Source organism: Mus pahari, chromosome 2 (genome assembly GCF_900095145.1).
Source record: "Mus pahari chromosome 2, PAHARI_EIJ_v1.1, whole genome shotgun sequence".
Lineage (NCBI taxonomy): Eukaryota > Metazoa > Chordata > Mammalia > Rodentia > Muridae > Mus > Mus pahari.
Window position 1 is genome coordinate 15527566 of NC_034591.1, and position 19569 is coordinate 15547134.

At 42.2% G+C, this 19569-nt stretch overlaps 2 protein-coding genes across 7 annotated transcripts in view; one reads left to right on the top strand and one right to left on the bottom strand.

Annotated features, from left to right (window-relative positions):
- Positions 1–13713, bottom strand: part of Phtf2 (putative homeodomain transcription factor 2) — a 115106-nt gene extending 101393 nt beyond the window's left edge. For 3 of the 6 annotated variants that reach the window (XM_029534958.1, XM_021188656.2, XM_029534959.1), the window contains exon 1: positions 13559–13713. The gene's annotated coding sequence lies outside the window, so the exon portion shown is untranslated. The remainder of the gene's footprint in view (positions 1–13558) is intronic. The other 3 variants (XM_029534957.1, XM_029534956.1, XM_029534961.1) reach the window with 1 other exon arrangement.
- Positions 13714–14062: 349 nt separating this feature from the next.
- Positions 14063–18610, top strand: Tmem60 (transmembrane protein 60). The gene is made up of 2 exons (XM_021191117.1): positions 14063–14265; positions 17931–18610. The coding sequence occupies exon 2, from the start codon at positions 17981–17983 to the stop codon at positions 18380–18382; it is 402 nt and encodes a 133-aa protein (XP_021046776.1). The 5' UTR covers positions 14063–14265; positions 17931–17980; the 3' UTR covers positions 18383–18610.
- Positions 18611–19569: the final 959 nt, after the last annotated feature.

The window sequence follows — 19569 nt, forward strand, 5'->3', positions numbered from 1 at the left end:
GTGAAGCCTAAGATTGGAAGGAAAGGGTGGGAAGCTAGGAGGGACAAACTAATATAGAAAAATATTCTACAAAATAACTGGCCTCAATGCTTTAAAAATGTCAGTCATGAAATACAAATATAGGCTCAGGAACATCCTGTTGTTTAAGGGAAACCAGAGACATGACAATTAAATATAACAGGATCCTAGACCTTCTTTTGCTATAAAACACACACTATGGTAAATAGTGAAATATGAACATTTGTACATTAAAAAACATATAAGTATAAAAATGTTAGTTTACAGACTTTGATCATCTTACACATATCACGTCTGGTAAGATCTTGGATGTAAGACGTATAAGCAAGACAAACTTAGAATGTTCTGATACACTAAGCCCAGAACAAGAATCAAGACCACAACTGCACTAACATACTAGAGTTAAAACATATAGAAAGATGCAAAAACAGGGTATCAAAAACTGTAAAATGAAACCGTAATAAAAATGGTTTGCATATTAATATTTTTCTTGTTCTTCAATCCATTTCTATTCTTTATGACCATACTAAAGTGCTATCATTTCAAAATAGCTGGTTATAATCCAAATATTGTTTCTATTAGCCTCAGCAACCACAAAAGAAAAATCTACAGGGTAAAAACAAAACAAATAAGCAAGAAATCAAAACACTAGAGCAGACTAAATCCTATAACCATAAAGGAAAACAGCAAGAAAAGCAAAGAAGTGATACAACAAACTAGAAAAGGCTACTGGTGTGGTCTCTAAGCAACAGGGAAGGCCTTACCTATTAATTATCTGTGGGAAGATGGATTAAATTCTCCATGCATATATACTTAGAGTAACTGCTGCCTCAAGGACCTCACTTCACCTCCAAAGGGACAGAGACTAAAGGGGAGGATTCCATGCCAACAGAATCCTAAAGAGGCAGGCGGATTTCTGAGTTGTTCGAGGCCAGCCTGGTCTGCAGAGTGAGTTCCAGGACAGCCAGGGCTACACAGAAACCCTGTCTCAAAAAACCAAAAAATGAATCATTTAGTCTCAAAAACAAACAAACAAACAACACTAGTCAGCTGTAATATACTTTTAAACTACTCCTTTTGCAGGGCTGGAGAAATGACTCAGCAGTTGAAAGCATTGACTGTTCTTGCAGAGGACCTGGGTTCAATTCTCAGCACCCAAATGGCAGCTCACAACCATGTGTAACTCCATTCCTAGGGAGATCTGACACTCTTCTAGTAACCAAGGGCACCAGGCACAGATGTGGTCCATTCATATAAGCGAAACACTCATACACAAAAAATAAAAGTAAATAAATCTTAGAAGAGGAGGAAAAAGAAGAGGAGAGGGAGGGGGGAGGGAGGGAGGGAGGGAGTATGGCAGAGAGAACTAACTGGTGGAGATGTACAGAACCATGCTCAGTCAGTCTGGTATCTGCTATACTCTGGCGAATGTCCTCTGAGATCACTGAATTTATTATAACAACACTAATAATATTTTGTTTTTTTTCCATGTAGCTTATTACTTCAAAACTCAATACATAACAATTTCATGCTATGGGGCTGAAGGCATGAATGAGCAGTTAGAACTGGAGGCTCTTCTAGAGGAGCACCATTCATGGCAACTTAAAACTATCTTTAACTTCAGCCCTAGGGGGTCCAACATCTTCAAGCCTCCGCAACTACCATTTGTACATGTGCTTCACAGACATGCAAGTATGTCAAACACTCATATACAAAAAATAAAATAATTCCACTGCTAGGCATATTAATTAATCTAAACAGACATGCTAAAATTAAATGGTCTGACATTACATGAATTATTTTCACACAGAAAGCAATAGGCACACAGTAATCTTCCAAAGAGAAAAGGGACAAACCCAGTGACTGGCTATTAAGTTTCAAAGATCAGTGTTGCAATGAGAAAACCAAAGCCCAGAAGTCTCCAAGAATGAGGGCAGATGTGAGTATTCAGATACCAAGGCAGCCGAAGTTCATAGAGAAGATCCAGAAAGACAGCTACCCTAAGAAAACTTGAGAACTGATCAGTACATATCTGAAGGAAAAGTCCATCAAGTGAAAGAAAGAATTGCCAAAAGGGGGTAGGCAAAACAATCAGCACATTTCACAGCCAGAGTAAGGAAACACTGTACTAAAGGACAAGAGAGATACAACACTCACCAGAGTTGGTGCTTTTATAGTAGCACCAAATTAGCTTTGTACTGGGCTGTTGAGCAAGAGCTGGCAGCTAAACCTGAAGACCTGAGTTTTCTCCTCAGGACTCAGATGGATGAACCAACTCCCAGAACTTGTCCTCAGATTTCCACAAGTGTATACACACACACACACACACACACACACACAAACAATTTTTAACAAAATAACAGAAAAGGTGTACTTGATCTCTCCAAAGAAAGCTGACAAAGCAAGATTTGAAGGACTGACCTGTTTCCAGACCTGTGTACTAAAATAATGCTCTGCAGGCAGTAGTGGATCTCACCTTTAATCCCAGCACTCGGGAGGCAGAGGCAGGCAGATCTCTGAGTTCGAGGTCACCCTGGTCTACAGAGTGAATTCCAGGACAGTCAGGGCTACACAGAGAAACCCTGTCTCAAAAACATCAAAACAAAAGGAAGGAAGAAAGAAAATAATGTTTAATAATATTTAGAATGATACAAAGAAAATACAGATGGAAACAACAAAGTACTCAACTGTCTAGCACTCAGACAAACTTTACAAGCTATAACAATGAGGAAGAAAAACAAACAAACAAAAGTAAGGAAGATGACAAGATTTGTAAACAAGATTATTAAAATGTATAGTTTTAATACAAATTAATTTAGTACAAAATAGCTATTGCTATAATAATCTACAGATACAATGTAACATCTATTAAAATTCCAATGGCATCTTTTGCAGATACAGAAATTTTCATAGTAAAATTTATATTGAATTTTACAAGGCCTGAAAATAAAACAACTGAGAACATCTGTGAGATTCAAACTTCCTGATTATAAAATAAATTGCAAAGCTAAAATGAAGCCAATTTGGTACTGACAAAAAGGTAAAATGACAAAAGAAACAGAATTAAGACTTCAAGAGCATGGTCTAATAATCTTCAACAAAGGAAGTAAGACCACTCAATGGCAGAAGAGCAAACTCTTCCATCACAAATGCTCGTCAGAAATAAAAGGATCTGCATACCATTGTCTTATATACTAAAATTACTTCAAAATTAATTGAAGACTTAAATATAGGTCCTTAGATTATAAAATATGTAGGGAAAAAAGCACACAAGGAATACTTCATGGCACTGGAGAGGGATGTAGTTCGGTGGTAGTGGCTCCCTATCAGTAACAGAGCACTTGTAGTATGGTCAAAGGCCAGAGCTTCCGTCCTTCCATCCAAACCAAAAGTTTCTCAGACATAAGAAGCTGACAGAATTCAGCAGCAGAAACTTGGCACTAAGACAACTACAACTGGAAGGCCTTCAAGCAAAATGAAAACAACATCAAATACAAAACTATGTCCACTGAAAGAACATAAGAGCTCTGAAAATAGTGAATAAACTTAAGAACACTTTCCCCCTAAATGTTCTATATATTTAGCAAAATTGAAAGAAAACAAAAAAGCTACAAAAATACCTTATTTTGTTTTTCAAGAAAGTTTCTCTTTGTAGCCCTGGCTGTCATGGAGTCCAGTCTGTAGACCATGCTGGCCTTGAACTCATAGGAGTTCTCTCTGCCTCCAAGTGCTGGGATCAAAGGTAGGGGTGTGACATCACAGCCCAGTGAGCACACCAAGTTGAAAAGAGAACTAGAATGAGGTATTTCTCAATATAAAACATTGTCTACTTAAACATAAGTTACACACTAGCCAGTACAAACAATGACAATGACAATAGCCAATCCACAAGGCAAAAAAAGAACAAATAAAACAAACAGCAAGATGTCAGACTTAGTACCAGAGCTTAGGAAGCAAAGGCGGAGAGAGACCTCTGTGAGTTCCAGGCCAGGCAGTGCTACACAGTGAGTGAGACCCTGTCTCAATAAACAAGTTGGTAGACTTAAAATAAACTATCACATTAAATGTAAATGGAACAAATTAATTAGGAGAAATGATAAAGTGGATTTTAAAATGCAAGCCAAAGTTAAACATTATCACCTGGAACTCATTTAGACATTTAAGTCTCTGGGCCTGGTGTGTGCTGGCCAGCCAATTTAAACAACTGGTGGGCTCAAAAGAGACACTGTCTCAAAAAATAGGGTGGAAAAGTTATTGAGAAAAACAGCTGACAACGACCTCTGGCATCCACATGCACATAAGCATACACAAAACACATACATCTATCTATACATATATACACAAATTAATAAGTAAATCATAAAAATTAAAACAATATACTATGCTAACAGTAATCGAAAGAAGCTTAAAGGCCATGTAAAGTAGGTTTCAGTCCAAAGTATATCACCAAAAATAAGAGGTGCAATTATATAATATAGAATAAAGGACTCTAATTCATTGAGAGATCATAAAATCCAAAGTATGAATACATGTAGTAGAAGAATTTCAAAATGTATTAAGGAAAACTTGAAAGAAATGCTAGGAAATCAATCAGTCCACAGATAAAGAAAACAAGTAGAGAGAGAAAAAAAATCAAAGAATATTAAAGAGTTAATGCTGTCAACCAATTTAACTTCATTGGAATTCCCAGGATTCTTTTCAAGAGCAAGTGAATCATTAAGACAGAGCTCTACCAGTGTGGCACACACAGGTAATTTCAGCCCTTGAGATGACAGTCAGGGGGGTCACCACAGTTTCAGTGTAGACAGAGCTACAAAATGAAGGCCACCTCAAAAACAAAATTAACCCATAATAAAGAGACAGATGGACAGGCCATATCGAGGGTTAATAAAATAAGTGTTATTAAGGGTTATTAAGTTTAAAATGGGGCCAGCAAGATAACTCACCAGGTAAAAGTGCTTTCCAACAAACCTGACAACCTGCATTTAGTCCCAGGAACTCACATGATAAAAGGAAAAAAACAAAACCCTTTAAATTGTCCTCTGACATCCACACGTAAGCCACAGCAATGTGCCCATGTGTCCTTGTGGGCGGCACATGTGCATAAAGCACAAATATACACAAAGATAAATGAATATTAACTTTTTAAATAAAAAACAGATATGATACCAAGATCTGTATAATCAAAAAGTGAAATAATCAAGGTAGTATTTAGAGGAGCTAATGAAATGAGCAGTTCATAAAAAAAAAAAAAAAAAAAAAGGCCAATAAATGTATGAAAAAATCTTCTATTTCACTAGCCATCAAATCAAAATTGCAAATGCAAATTAAAACCACAGTGAGATTCTCCCTTGTTCCAGTCAGCATCTCAGTTAAGAAGACAAGTAACGAATGCTGGTAAGGCTGCAGACAAAGGGGAACCTTGTATGACAGTGGGAATGTAAGCTAGCACAGCCACTGTGGAGAGGTTTCATAAAAACCCAGCAGCAGATCTTCTATACGAGTCAGCTCTCTGACTCCTGGGTATGTATATACCCACAGGACTCCAAGTCAATACATCATACAGATCCTTGCGCATCAGTGTTTACTGTAGTACTACTCCCAATAGCTAAAGTATGGGACCATCTGAGTGTCCAATAGAATGGATAGGAAAACGTGACACATGTGGACCTTTTTCAGCCATAACAAACAAAGTTCTGTCCTTTGCAGGATGCAACTGGACATAATCACACTAATGAATTAAGCCAATCTCAGACAAACAAATATGTTTTCTCTTATTTCTGAGTCCTAGATTTCACACACACACACACACACACACACACACACACACACACACCATAAAAGCAGAACTGCCTAGGGAGTCAAAGGGCACTATCAGGAGAAGGGAGGGTAGAGACAGGAAAAAAGAGTGAAAATATGTTCTCTATACAAGATATACATATACAAATGTTTTAAAAGTAATTTTGTTTCTCTGTGTAGCCCTGACTGTCCTGACAATCTCTCTGTAATTTCAGGCTGGCCTCTGCCTCCCCAGTGCTGTGATTATGAAAGGAATTGAATTCAAGAAAAGCAAAGAACTTACAGTCAAAAGTATAACATGAGACAAATAGGGCAATATTAGGAACCCGAAGGCCTGATAGGCCCTGATGGCCTAGTTCAAGATTTTACAGTAACAAGTCCAGGCATGTCCATGAAAGCCCCTTGTTTGGACATTCCTGAGAATGGATGGCCCCAAGGATAGACATAAGCACAGGAACTGTTTTGGGTTATTTTTTTGATTGACTCATTGGCCATCTGGCGGCCTGGGTCTCGCTGACCCTCTCTGGAATTGTTGATGCTACAACCTGCCTGTACTATTCTACTGACTTGTAATCAAGCCAATTATGTAAAGCTGCGCCAAGTTCCCCCAAAATTCCCCAACCCCCTACCCTCTCCCTATAGCTCCCTATAAAAACCCCTAGCTTTTGGGTTTCAGGGTTGATGCCTCTACCTTCTGCGTGAGGTACCCGTAAACCCGGGGCCCTGCCATTAAACTGCCTCATGCTTTTACTACAAGAAGGCCTCTCGTGTTTTTTTGGGATTCCCTGACTTCCCTGGCGTGGGTTCAACAATTACAGGAGTAAGTACACCACCACACCCGACTAAAAGTAACATTTTAAAAGCACCATGTCTTAGTCAGGGTTTCTATTCCTGCACAAACATCAGGACCAAGACGCAAGTTGGGGAGGAAAGGATTTCTTCAGCTTACACGTCCACATTGCTATTCATCACCAAAGGAAGTCAGGACTGGAACTCAAACAGGTCAGGAAGAACGAGCTGATGCAGAGGCCATGGAGGGATGTTACTTACTGGCTTGCTTCTCCTGGCTTGCTCAGCTTGTTCTCTTATAGAACCCAGGACTACCAGCCCAGAGATGGCCCCACCTACATGGAGCCCTCCCACCTTGATCACTAATTGAGAAACTGCCTTACAGCTGGATCTCATGGAGGTATTTCCTCAAGGGAGGTTCCTTTCTCTGTGATAACTCAAGCTTGTGTCAAGTTGACACACAAAACCAGCCAGTACAAGAACCTTGCCAGAGATGTCACTGGGGATGGGTCTTGAGCTTTCAAAAGTCCATGCCATTCCTAGTTAACTCTCTCTGCCTTGTACTTGAGGATGAGATATAAGTGATCGGGCCAGCGTTAGCACCATTCCTGCCTGCTACCATGCTTCCCACCATGACGATCATGAACTAACTCTTGAAATTGTAAGGCCCCAGTACACTCTTCTAAAAGTTGCCTTGACTGTGGGGACTTCTGAAGATGGACTAAATGCATTTTGCATTATGATACGGCTACAAGTATTAGAAGCCAGGGAGTGGAATGTGCTGGTTTGAATGAGAATGCCTCCCTTAGGCTCATATATTAAAATGCCTGGTCCCCCAGGCTGAGGTTTCAAAGGCCCACACCATTCCCAGGTAGCTCTCCCCTCCTCTCTCTGCCTCCAGCGTGTAGATGAGACATAAGCTTTCAGCTACTGCTCCAGTGCCACATGTGCCGGCCACCCTGTTCCCTGCCATGACGGACATAATGTACTAGCTCGCTGAGACTGTAAGCCCCCCAAACTCTTCCTTGGTCATGGGGCTTTGTCACAGCTGTAGAACAAGGCCCCAGTGGGTTAAGCACTTGCCACACAGGCCTGACTTTCTAAGCCAGAGCCCTGAAAGCCATGGAACGGTAGGAGAGAACCAACTCCGTAAGGCTGCCCTCTGACCTGCACACACATGCTGTGACACACTCATGAATCATATGCAGTCATAATAATGAAGTTAAAAACATTTTGAAAATGAAGTAATTAATCTCTATTAAAGATTTTAGAAATAAAGGTCTAGGAGATGGCTCAATTCCCACCTTCCCTGCAAGCTGGAGAATCTCAGATCTGTTCCCCAAACCCAATTAAGCCAGGTTGTTGTCGTCATCGTCAGTCCACATGTAATCCCTGCACATCACCTGGGTGGTAGACAGGAGAATCCTGGGCTTGCTGGCCAGCAGCTAGCCCCATCCGTGAGCTCCAACTCCAGTGAAGACAGGGCTTAACTGAGGAAAACACTCAATGTTAACTTCTGGCCTAGGGTTATACACAAACATGTTCCTGTGAAAAATCCCTCCCCCCCCCCACACACACACAGACAAATGCATGTATACAGAAAAATATTTTAGGAATAAGATGGAGACTTAAGGAAAAATAAGTTTCTTTATCTATATGCTTTAATTACATTGCTGAGACCCAGTTTCAATAAGTTTATGTTCTTGACATTAGAATATTAAACTCATTACACATATGTTGTTCTAGTAATTTTACACTAAACGCTGCCTGTGAATGACTAGCAGAGTATTGCTTCTTCCTGAGTTATTTTCCAGTCTGCCAATTTCTAGTTTTGTTACCTTTTTCTGGAGTTTTCTATTAGGTTTGTTCGATTGTTTTTGTTTTGATTTGTTTTGAGTCAGAGTCACCTCATTATGTAGCCCTGGCTGTCCTAGAACTCACTACATTAACCAGGCTGACCCCAACTCAGAAAGATATGCCAGCCTCTGCCTCCCAAGCACTGGGATTGAAGGTGTGTGCCACTACCACCAGACTGTTTTTTAAAATTCAGTGCAGTCAAATAATCACAACAATCAGCTTTTGAGTAAATCTAATGAGCCAAACCCTGTGTCAAGGCATCTAATAGCTCACTTAAGTATTTTAACATCAAAGTGCAACAAGACAGGCATCTGAATTTCAAGAGTAAAACCAAACTTCAAAAAAAGTTATTAAATGAACCCAGAGTTGCTGAATTGGTCAGTGACAGAATTTAGACCTAAACCTCAATCTATGGAAGACTGAAACTTGTGTACATAACTTTCAAATATCTTTCATAAATTTTTGCTATCTATTTTTTTCAGGTCTTTTATTCACTTGCTTTATTAATAGCTCATTTGAGGTTTTTTATTGTGTTATCAGTGCCTACTATTACTCTTCAAAATTTCTGCAGATAAACTCCTAATAGTTCTTCTATTGCTTCTACATCCAGAAAACTGCATTCTTTTCTTTACTTCCTCTAACTAAATGTCAAATTTAATCTAGCTATGATTATTATCAGGGAGTTCTTCAGCCACAGCCATTTCCTGCCCCAGTTCATGTTCACTACTCAGAATTAAATCCTGCATATTTTCTTTCTTGCCTAGGAAGAAAATACCTGCTTTAGGAAGCAGTCAGCATTTTCTTTGCTAACTAACCTATGGATTCTTTTTCAGCCACTTGCACAACACTAACAACCTGAACTAAAATGCAGCTGTCCTAAATGTCATATGTACGTTATTTTTGGTGATCAAGTGAGGATGGTTCAGTTTTATATACCCAGTGTCTGTAGAGTTCCATGCTAACAAGAGAAATATAAACATGGACTCTTTCTCTCAGTTTCAAGTGCAGTACCAACTGAAAACATTCTGCCCCACCATCCTATCCCACGCTGGTTTAAGCTAGTGAGCTGGCTGTGATGGCACATGACACATAGCTTTAGTCCCAGACAGAGGAAGTAGAATCTGAGCTCAAGGCCAATCTGGTCTATACGGAGTTCCAGGGCATCCAATGCTACATAATGAGATCCTGTCTCAAGAAGGACAAGGAAGAAATAAAGAGAGAGAGAGAGAGAGAGAGAGAGAGAGAGAGAGAGAGAGAGAGAGAGAGAGAGAGAGAGAGGAAGCCAGCTGATATAGGAGTTTCTAGACTAGNAGAGAGAGAGAGAGAGAGAGAGAGAGAGAGAGAGAGGAAGCCAGCTGATATAGGAGTTTCTAGACTAGGCAGAGATTAGGAACAACAAAAGCCACTTTAAGATTCCTATATAAAGGAGGCAAAATAGAGTGCAAAGGCCTCTGGGAGTGTTTTGTCTTCATTTACAGCTTAGAAAGAAAAAGCTCAATGAAATGGTGAAATGCTTGACTAACCAGACATGTTTAAAAATGTACTGAATAGGCACTTGGAAAATAAGCGAAGGGTAAGTATTAGGTAAAAATATAACAGACAAATTGCTTCTCTAAGTATATGTAATGGTTACATGAGAACGGCCCCCACAGGCTCACATCCTCATGTACTTTAGGACCTCCAGTTAGCAACTGTTAGAGAAAATCAGGAGGGATGGCCCTGTTGTCCGAGTTACGTCACTTGGGGGTGAAAGCCCATTTATTTCCAGTTTTTCTCTTTCTTTCTGCTTCATTGCTTGTGGATCAACTTCTAAGTTCTCAGCTACTATTTCAGGACCCTACCTGGCTGCCTGATGCCAGTCTCCCCAGACCATGATGGTCAGACTCTTAACCTATAGAACCATAAGCCCGAAGTTAAATACTTACTCTTATAAGTTGCTTTTGGTCATGGTGTTTTTGTCACAGTAACAAAAAAAGTACCTAAAATGATTATTTAAGTTGGCAATTTCTGACCTTCAAAATCGGATATACTCACACTGCCTAGGCACAATCTATGCAAATTAGCATTTATCGTTGATATTCACAAGGACTTATATAGAACACTACAATTCCCATTCTCTCAAGCTAGACTCATGGTGTGAGACTGTGTTCTCCTGTATGGGGTATCTTCCTTCCTTCTCTATTTATGGAAACTACTTAAGTCTCCAATGCTCAAGAAAGCTCCTCCCAGAGGCCCCTGGTCCTGTGAAGGCTCTAGGCCCCAGTGTAGGGGATCACCAGGGCCAGGAAGCTGGAGTGGGTGGGTTGGTGAGCAGGGGGAAGGGAAGGGGGTAGGGGGAGGGGATTTTCAGAGGGGAAACCAGGAAAGGAGTAACATTTGAAATGTAAATAAAGAAAATATCTAATAATAATAATAAAAAAAGAAACCTCCTCCCCGGACCTCCCAACCATCCTCTTTAAAAGAGACATGTTCTGCCTTCCTTGTTCAGGGCTTATCACTTTATTTAGTACTTAATATCCACTTAGAAGTACTATCTTCTCTGCTCAACAAATAAGGAAACTGATGTGGTATCATGCTCACAGTAAAAAAGATCAACAGGTATTCAAACTCTAGTGACTATATCTGGTTTGGTTTGGTTTGGTTTGATTCCTGTCTTTCTTTCTGTTTTAAGTTTACACTGATGGTTTGCCTGCATGTATGCCTGTGTGAGGAGGATGTTGGATCTCCTGGAACTGGAGTTACAGTTATGCGCAGCCATGTGAGTGCTGGGAACGGAACCCAGGTCTTCTGTTATTTTTATGTGTACTGATGTTTTGCCTGCATGTGTATTTGAACCCTGGTCCTTTGGAAGAGCAGCCAGTGCTCTTAACCAATGAGCCATCTCTCCAACCCCTTTGGTTTGGTTTTTGTTGTTATTGCTTAAAAAAAAAAAAAAGGTCTCACTATGTACCCTTGGCTGTCCTAGGATTCAGACATCTCCCTGCCTCTGGCTCTCAAAACCTAGACAAAATTAAAGGCACACGCTACCACACGTGACCCAGGTGCTCTCAAAACCTAGACAGAATTAAAGGCACGTGCTACCACACGTGACCCACTCCATAAAGTCAGCCAGATTCCACACTGTCACAGTACAATGAGGTACTATCCTTGGTTTAAGTATCTCTCCTCTTAAACTGCTGACTCCTAAGAGCAGTGACAGTGACTGACTTCATCCCTACATCTTTAATCAATTTTGCGTTTACACAGTGATCTGAAAGTGTTACACGACAAAGAGCTTGGATTCAGCTTATCACCCTGCAGCACTGTGGTCTATTTATTAGTCTCTTTCTATCAAGTCTACTCCCATTTAACTGTAGTCCTAAAGCATACTTGAAATGTAGTCCTTGTAATTAAATTGGTTATATAAGTCAATCTAGCAACTAATTACCATTAAAATCTCGAACAACTAGTTAACTAAATCTTAGTTGTAAAATAGAGAACAGTAATTACTCATTGGATTAAGTGACATAATAAAATATGTAAATAATCCAACTATTTATGATCTTCATTTTTCAACATATTAACATAAATTCTCTTAGTGACGATATATGCATTACATATTCCCTACAATTATATATAAACTGAACTAGCCAAAAAGATTTCCATTTAAAAACTGTTCAGGTCATCTTTATTTTCCTTTTTTTTTTTTTTTTTTATATATATATCTTTATTTTTAGCATCAACTCTCCAGTGCCAATTTGGCCTTTAAAATATTTAACTCTTGCAAGCTTGACTATGCAAGACTGGCCACACACTGTTAGATGCACTTGAAATAAATACATTTTTATGATCTGCTACAATATAGTAAAACTCAGAATCCTCACCACCCAACATTAGATAGTAATGGTACTATCTAACGAATTCAACAGCTTCCCTGTGCAGGAGGCAGACTACTTCCAAAGAGGGAAAAACTTAAGAAATTTCCTGGAACCACCTTGTTTTCTGGTTCCAGACATGGCTCAGTCTACCCAGACCTCCCGATTCCTTTGCTCTACAGTCTGGAGTCTGAGTCATGAAACTCACAGGAATACCCGTTTCTTTCCCTTTTAATCTAAAGCCTGTACGCCAAACCTAAGGACTTGAGCTAAAGTGCTCCTGAAAGTCCAGTGCTAGAAAAAACGATTTACGAAAGTACTTAGCAAATTCATAATCACTTAAAATCAAAGACTCAGAAGAAAAAAGGCAAGAAACGCTTAAAAATGTTTGATGAAAGCAATAAAAAAATTACAAGTAAAGTAACATCAAAGTAAGCAACATCTACCACTGACAAAACATTGTAAATTGCATACCTAATTTACATACACCCAAGTATGTAAAACCCACACGGAAGATTAATTGTTCCACATTGTACTTTCCCAGTAGCACACGTTAATGCAGTCCCCTGGTGTTGTCGGGATAAAAATAAAATGGTTAACAAAATGATTCCTGAAGTTTAACAAGGCAGTGATGAGTTAGAAGGCACAATACCAGAACAATACTAGAACGCTGGCTGTCAACACGAGGCGGAAGCAAGGTGAAGCATGCCTATGGACCACTGCATTGTTTGCAGACCTGAAATGCCCTGCAAGGCCCACGCGCGGGACTCGGGTAGCCGCCCCTCCGCAGCCGCTGTAGGAGCCGCAACTCCAGTGCGCCGGAGCTGCGGGAGCTGCAGCTGCCCTTCCGCGCGGGCAGTGCCTGCACGCAGGGCGACCGCTCCGCGAGCCCGCGCGCGTCTCGGGCCGCTAGAGGACCTCGCGTGGGCCCCGGCCCGGCCACCCGCCGCCCCCACGCGCCCTCTGGGGACCGCGCGACCCCAAGCCGGAGGAGCGCAGGGGCGCGCGCGCCCACACCGCGCCGAGCTCCGGCCCGCCGCCGCCGCGCCCCGGCGATGGGAGGGGGCCGCGGCCGAGCGGGGCCCGCAGGTGCCCGAGGCAGGGGGCGCCACGGCGACCCCCGAAGCCCGCGCCCCCCGTCCCGTCCGCCGCACCGCCGCCCGGTCCGCACAGCCCTGGGATCCTGTCAAGAGTGCGGCGACCTCCACATGGCCCGCCGAGCGTGGAGCTGTGGCGCTTACCGTAGCCGCCGGCGCCGCGCCGCGGGGAAGCGGCTAGGAGACGCGCAGAGTCGCGAAGGCTAGCGCCGCCGCCGGAGCCCGAAGAGCTACAGCCCCGCCGCCGGCGGCGCGCTGCCTCCACCCTCGCGCCGCCCGCCCGCCGGCCCGCCCGCACCGCGCTCCGCCTCCCGGGACGCCCCGCCCCTCCGCGGCTCCTTGCCTGGCCACGGAGTCTGCGCCGCAGCCCGCAGGTTACGGGGGCGGGGCGAGCGGGGCGGGAGGGTCCGGGCGATCGAGGGCGGGGCCGACGGCGGGCGTGAGCGGAAAATTGACTTTTCTACCATCCTATAGGACTAAGAGGCGGGCCCGGGGGGCGCGGTCATTGCCTCCCTTTTCTATCGAACCATAAAGGAGGGCAGTCAGTTACTGGCGGCCAAGTGATCCAATAAGCGAGAGAAACGGGCCCGTGAGCGCCGAACGGCGTCCGCTCTGCTCTCTGGGATAGGCCAAGGGCGGCGGGAACAGCCCCGGATGTGGGCGGAACCCCGAGGTGCGGAGGGTCTCCTCTGCGGCGGTTTGGAGAGGCGGAACTATGTCTTCTCCTTAATTATCATGTGAGGGCCTAAGAATTTAATGGGGGGAAAAGTGTGGAAGAGGACTAGGATCCACACTGGCGGATTTCCCGACCTTCGCTGCCCTCTCGGCTCTCCCGCCAGCCGCGCTACCAGGTGAGTCGGGAGCTCGGCCCTTGCCCTGTCGGCGCTGCCTCCGGGTCACCTCACTCCTTCACGCTGCCTGCGGGTGCGTTGCACGATGGCTATGGGGTGCGTCTTTCAAAAAAAAAAAAAAAAAAGGCATTAAATTCCAGTATGAGTTTGGGAGAGTCCAGACATCCCCGCGAAACCACCGTGGGCATTTCCAAACCAAAGACCAGGATAGTTTAGCAGGATCCTCACGTACCAGGGCAAATGAGCCCTAAAGTCAACCAAGTTGTAAGCAGCGAGGCCAGTTATTTTGGCAAGGAAATTGTGAGCTGGTTAAACAGGGCGTCTTCGGGTAAGGAGAGTTCATTTAGCAGTATTGAGAGTAGCGGGAGAAGGGAAATGGAATGGTATGGGAAGGGCCTTGGATGAGCCTACTACGCACAACTAATTACTAGATGCAGGTGTGTGTTTCCATGTGGGGTGAAAACAACTCTGAAGGTTTCAACAATGGATCGGGAATCATACCGGCAAAAACACCTACCTTCTGTGTACAGATATAACCACCTTAAGTGAGAAATATCTGTTGAGCAAATCTTAGCCTTGGACCAACCCTTAGCGAGAAAATGGTGGTAAAAACCAAATAAATTCTATTAAAACAGTATGTCCTTGTAAAATTGGAACCTTGTATGTAGTACCACTATAGTTCAGCGTTTGTAATCCTTAAACGTCAGTTAAATGTCAGGGAGGTCATTTCCATTGTTGAGAATACTTTTCTACAACCGAGTTTTGTTTCGACCTACAATTATAAACTTGTAACCGCAATAAGCTTGGGCCCTGGCCTCCTTTCACCTCTGTCCTAAAATGCCTATAGTCATTGCACTCGACTTGGTACTTGTTCCTGAAGCGGGTGGAGGGAATAAAGTTTGTATTATCCTGTATCATATAGAAAAGTTGTGTTTAAGGATATTAATAATCACAAAAGTTCTTTAAAGGTTCTTTAAATTGACCAAATCAGAGGTTGGGACTGAGCAAACATAATTCACAGGATTAAAAACACACAGTTAATTAAGCAACCTGCCCAAATCTCCACCTCTGCTTCCAAATTTAATCTCATTCCATTATATTCTTCTATTTTCTGTAAAGGACTGGTGCAGAAAATTGCCTTCCATGACTTAACCTAATGTGAGCAGTTCTCTTGCCTTTAAGTCCTAGCAGAGTCAAGTCAGGTGGCTCTTTAGAGTTCAAGGCCAGGCTGGTCTATGTAAGCAAAGTTCTAGGCTGGCCAGGCTATGTAGGGAGAGTTCTGTTCAAAAAGAAAGCCTTCCTAAAAGCCAAATTCCTGCAGTCCGAAGCATTTGCAAACTAAACAAAATGCTAATACTTGGGTCTGAGAAGGTCCCGGACATCCGCATCCAACTACTGAAGTGCAACAGGTGTGTGTGTTCACCAAGATTACCATCCTAGAGATGTGCAACTTTATCAATAGATTGACCACAGCTCTTGTTGTTTGTCCCTGCTTCTCCGGTAGCATCCACACCATTTGTCGGTGACCTTCCCCTTCTCTCATGTATGCCCATCTTCACTCTGTCTTTTGCCAGTAGCTTTATCATGGAGATAACTTTCCTACACAGCTGTTCTTGATGGTAAGAGCAGGTAAACGCTGCACTTGCCACCAGGGCCATGACCCAAGCTCAGTCCCCAGGACCTGTATGGTGGAAGGAGAGAAGGAAATTTCCTACTCGTGCCTCTCACAAGCTCATGACCTATATTTTATTTTCTTCTCCACGTGATCAGAGGAATAAAATGTTACTCAGTCGTTGCCATTTCCTTGCCCTCTGTTGAGTAAGTTGCCTTACTCCACTCCATGTAGTTTGCCTTCTGATTCCCATTGTATCTACCCTTCCTCTTAAAGGTTGCAAAACTTATATTAAAAAAAAAAATCTTGAAATGTAAATCCATACATGAAGATTAGATACATCTTTATACCTTAAGCTAAGGTCTAAGTTAATGAATTCCCAACTGAAAGTAGAAGTTCTTAAGAATTAAATTAGTGGGGCTGGAGAGATGGCTCAGCCGTTAAGAGCGCCGACTGCTCTTCCGAAGGTCATGCATGAGTTCAGATCCCAGCAACCATATGATGGCCCACAACCATCCGTAATGAGATCTGATATCTCTCTTCTGGGCTGTCTGAAGACAGCTACAGTGTACTTACATATAATAAATAAATCTTTAAAAAAAAATATCTTAGTGACATTAGCATTGAAAAAAAATATGAGAAATTGAAAATATTCTGGCAGTGAGAGGTACGGGTACTGGGCTTTCTGGGTGTAAGAATGCATCCTAGAGTAACAGCTAAGGTTCTGGGTAATGGAGAGATCGCGTGTTGGTTAAAAATGCTTGCTACTCTTCCAAAGAACCTGAGTTCAATTCCCAGTACCTACATAAGGTGATTAGGACTGCCTGTAACTCTAGTACCAGAGGATACCAACCAGGGATGCCAGATAATGTTCACATTCAGAAAGAATCTTAGCATTGAACATTTTTCTATCTGGGCTCATGTGACTCACATGCAGACATACACATAAAAAGTTTTTTAAAGAAATCTATTTTAAAATAAAAGAGAACAGTGATATAAAAGTTAGTTGAATCATTAAACACTGGGTGATAACAAAATCCCAAGTTTCTCAGCGGTCTGCTCTAGCAAGGAAATACTTAAAAATACAAGAAACAAGGATTATGTGCGAGTGTAGTTATCAGTCCTGTGTGGATTGTTTAGCCAGTGATACCTCTGCAGTCTTGCTGGTTCTATAGTTTTTAATCAGTCATTCTATCCTCGAAAGCTTCATTATGCACCCGGCAGTGGGGCGCACGCCTTTAACCTCAGCACTGAAGAGGCAGAGGCAGGTGGATTTCTGAGTTTGAGACCAGCCTGGTCTACAGAGTTGCAGGATAGCCAGGGCTACACAGAAATCCTGGCTCTGAAAACATGTTTCAGTGTGTTGACCTCAGGTGCTTTATTTTAGCACCTCTTGAAATTAAATGCAAAACTCTAGGTTTGAAAGTATGCAGAGAGGTTAAGAGCATCCCTGAGGTGCAGCTAAAGGCATGACCTGGTCCTGATAACACTGAGAAGGAACCAATTGCTCATGAATAAAGCTCATGCTCAGTGTCCACACTATCTTAAGTCAGTCATGGACTATAAGAAATGGTGACAAAGACTGGAAAGAGAGCTTCGCAATTAAGAACATAGACTGCTATACAGGCAGTGGTGGCGCACGCCTTTAATCCCAGCAGGCAGATTTCTGAGTTCTACAGAGCAAGTTCCAGGACAGCCAGACCTACACAGAGAAACCCTGTCTCGAAAAACAAAACAAAAAACAGGCTGTTCCTACAGAGGACTGGAGAGCTGTTCCCAGCACCCACTGTTGGGAGGCTCACAACTGCTTAAACTTCACTCCAGTAGAATCTGCCACCTCCAGCCTCTTGAAGGTACTTGCAGTATCCACACGATTCAGAATTGAAAATATCAATGTGTGCATGTGCATACAAAAATAGTTGGTTATTGCTAAAAGAGGTTTTGAATGCTAGAATGTTTTCCAAATTAGAGAATCTGAGAACTGGGAATCAGCCAACTTTACTAGGAATCAAAGTGGTTTCTGCCATCAAATTGTGACCTTTTATCTTTTCAGGGTGTGTCTCGCTTATTTCATCCCCGAAACAGCCTCTTTAAACTGTTTAAATGAGAATGTCCTTGGCTCAGAGAGTACTCCTCACCTGGCTTTTCACACTGCTCTTCCTCATCATGTTGGTGTTGAAACTGGATGAGAAGGCCCCGTGGAATTGGTTCCTCATATTTATTCCAGTCTGGATATTTGACACTATCCTTCTTGTCATGCTGATTGTGAAAATGGCCGGACGGTGTAAGTCTGGCTTTGACCCCCGACATGGATCGCACAATATTAAAAAAAAAGCCTGGTACCTCATTGCAATGTTACTGAAGTTAGCCTTCTGCCTCGCACTGTGTGCTAAACTGGAACAGTTTACTACCATGAATCTTTCCTATGTCTTCATTCCTTTATGGGCCTTACTGGCTGGCGCTCTAACAGAACTTGGATATAATGTCTTTTTTGTGAGAGACTGACCTCTGAGTACATCGTCTCATTTCTGTTGCTGTTCAACAAGCTATACAGTATTCCGAATGTTTGCAAGTTTAAAGGATAACAGAACTAAGGGAAAATATCAAGTGTAGTCTTAAACTACTACGAAACAGGATTGGTGTGGCACGAACTTATAGCCAACCCAAAGCTAAATTATTTAATATCTAAGTTGATATCTTTATCTCTGTAAATAAAGCTTGTTTCTGACCTCATTTTTCCACATGCCTCTTACCTTGTGAATAGTCAGGACTTGATGTAAATACAAAGTCTTTAGTTAATAACTGTGTATACATTTACTGGATTGTGGCTCTATATAAACTAAGTAAATATGCTTTTAAATTATGAAGGGAAAATTGGTTATGGAAATATTTTAGGGATGGCAACTCATGTTCCAGTTCAGAGTCTTGGTGTGGCATTTTTATATAGGATAGGCTCACTTTGAGCTTCCTACTGCTTAGGATGAATGAGCTGCCTATTACTGAAGTTAGGGAACCTACTTTCCCAATCTATCAGAAACCAGTTATGCCAATTATTTGTCTTGGAAGTCTCAGACATAGTACCTCATTCAAAGTGTTCAGTTTTGAGAAGCTTATGTGGCTACCGTAACAAGGTACTTAACAAATGCCAATAAAATCTAGGTAGCAATACTTCTGAAAAGTTTTGAGTTCATGTGTACTGATGTATATGCAGCAATGACTAGAAACCAGAAGAGAGCACAGGGTTCCCCAGAACTAGAGTTGCAGAGGTTGAACCCAGCTGGGTGCTAGAAATCAAACCGTGATGCTCTTTCTACAGGAGCAAGTGCTCATACTGCTGAATTTACAAGTACTTTTAAGATTTTTTTTTTTTAAGAATTCTTTTTAAATTATGTGCGTGAGCATGGACTTGTATATGCAATAGTATGCACAGGGAGATGCGGGTGCTTGGAATGGCCAGAGGTGTCAGATTTCCTGGAGCTGTAGTTTGTACAGATGCTTGCCTTGGGTCCTGAAATCAAACTCAGATCCTCTGGAGGAGAGAGTGGTATGAGCTCTTACCCACTCCGCCCTCTTCTGTCCTCAAGAGCTTTGAGTTTTAGTTCTGTTAGCAATCTAATAGTGGTCGTGTTGATGTTTTAAAGGCTCTAACATAGGCAGAGTGTGGTGATACATTCTGAAACACCAGCCGGAGG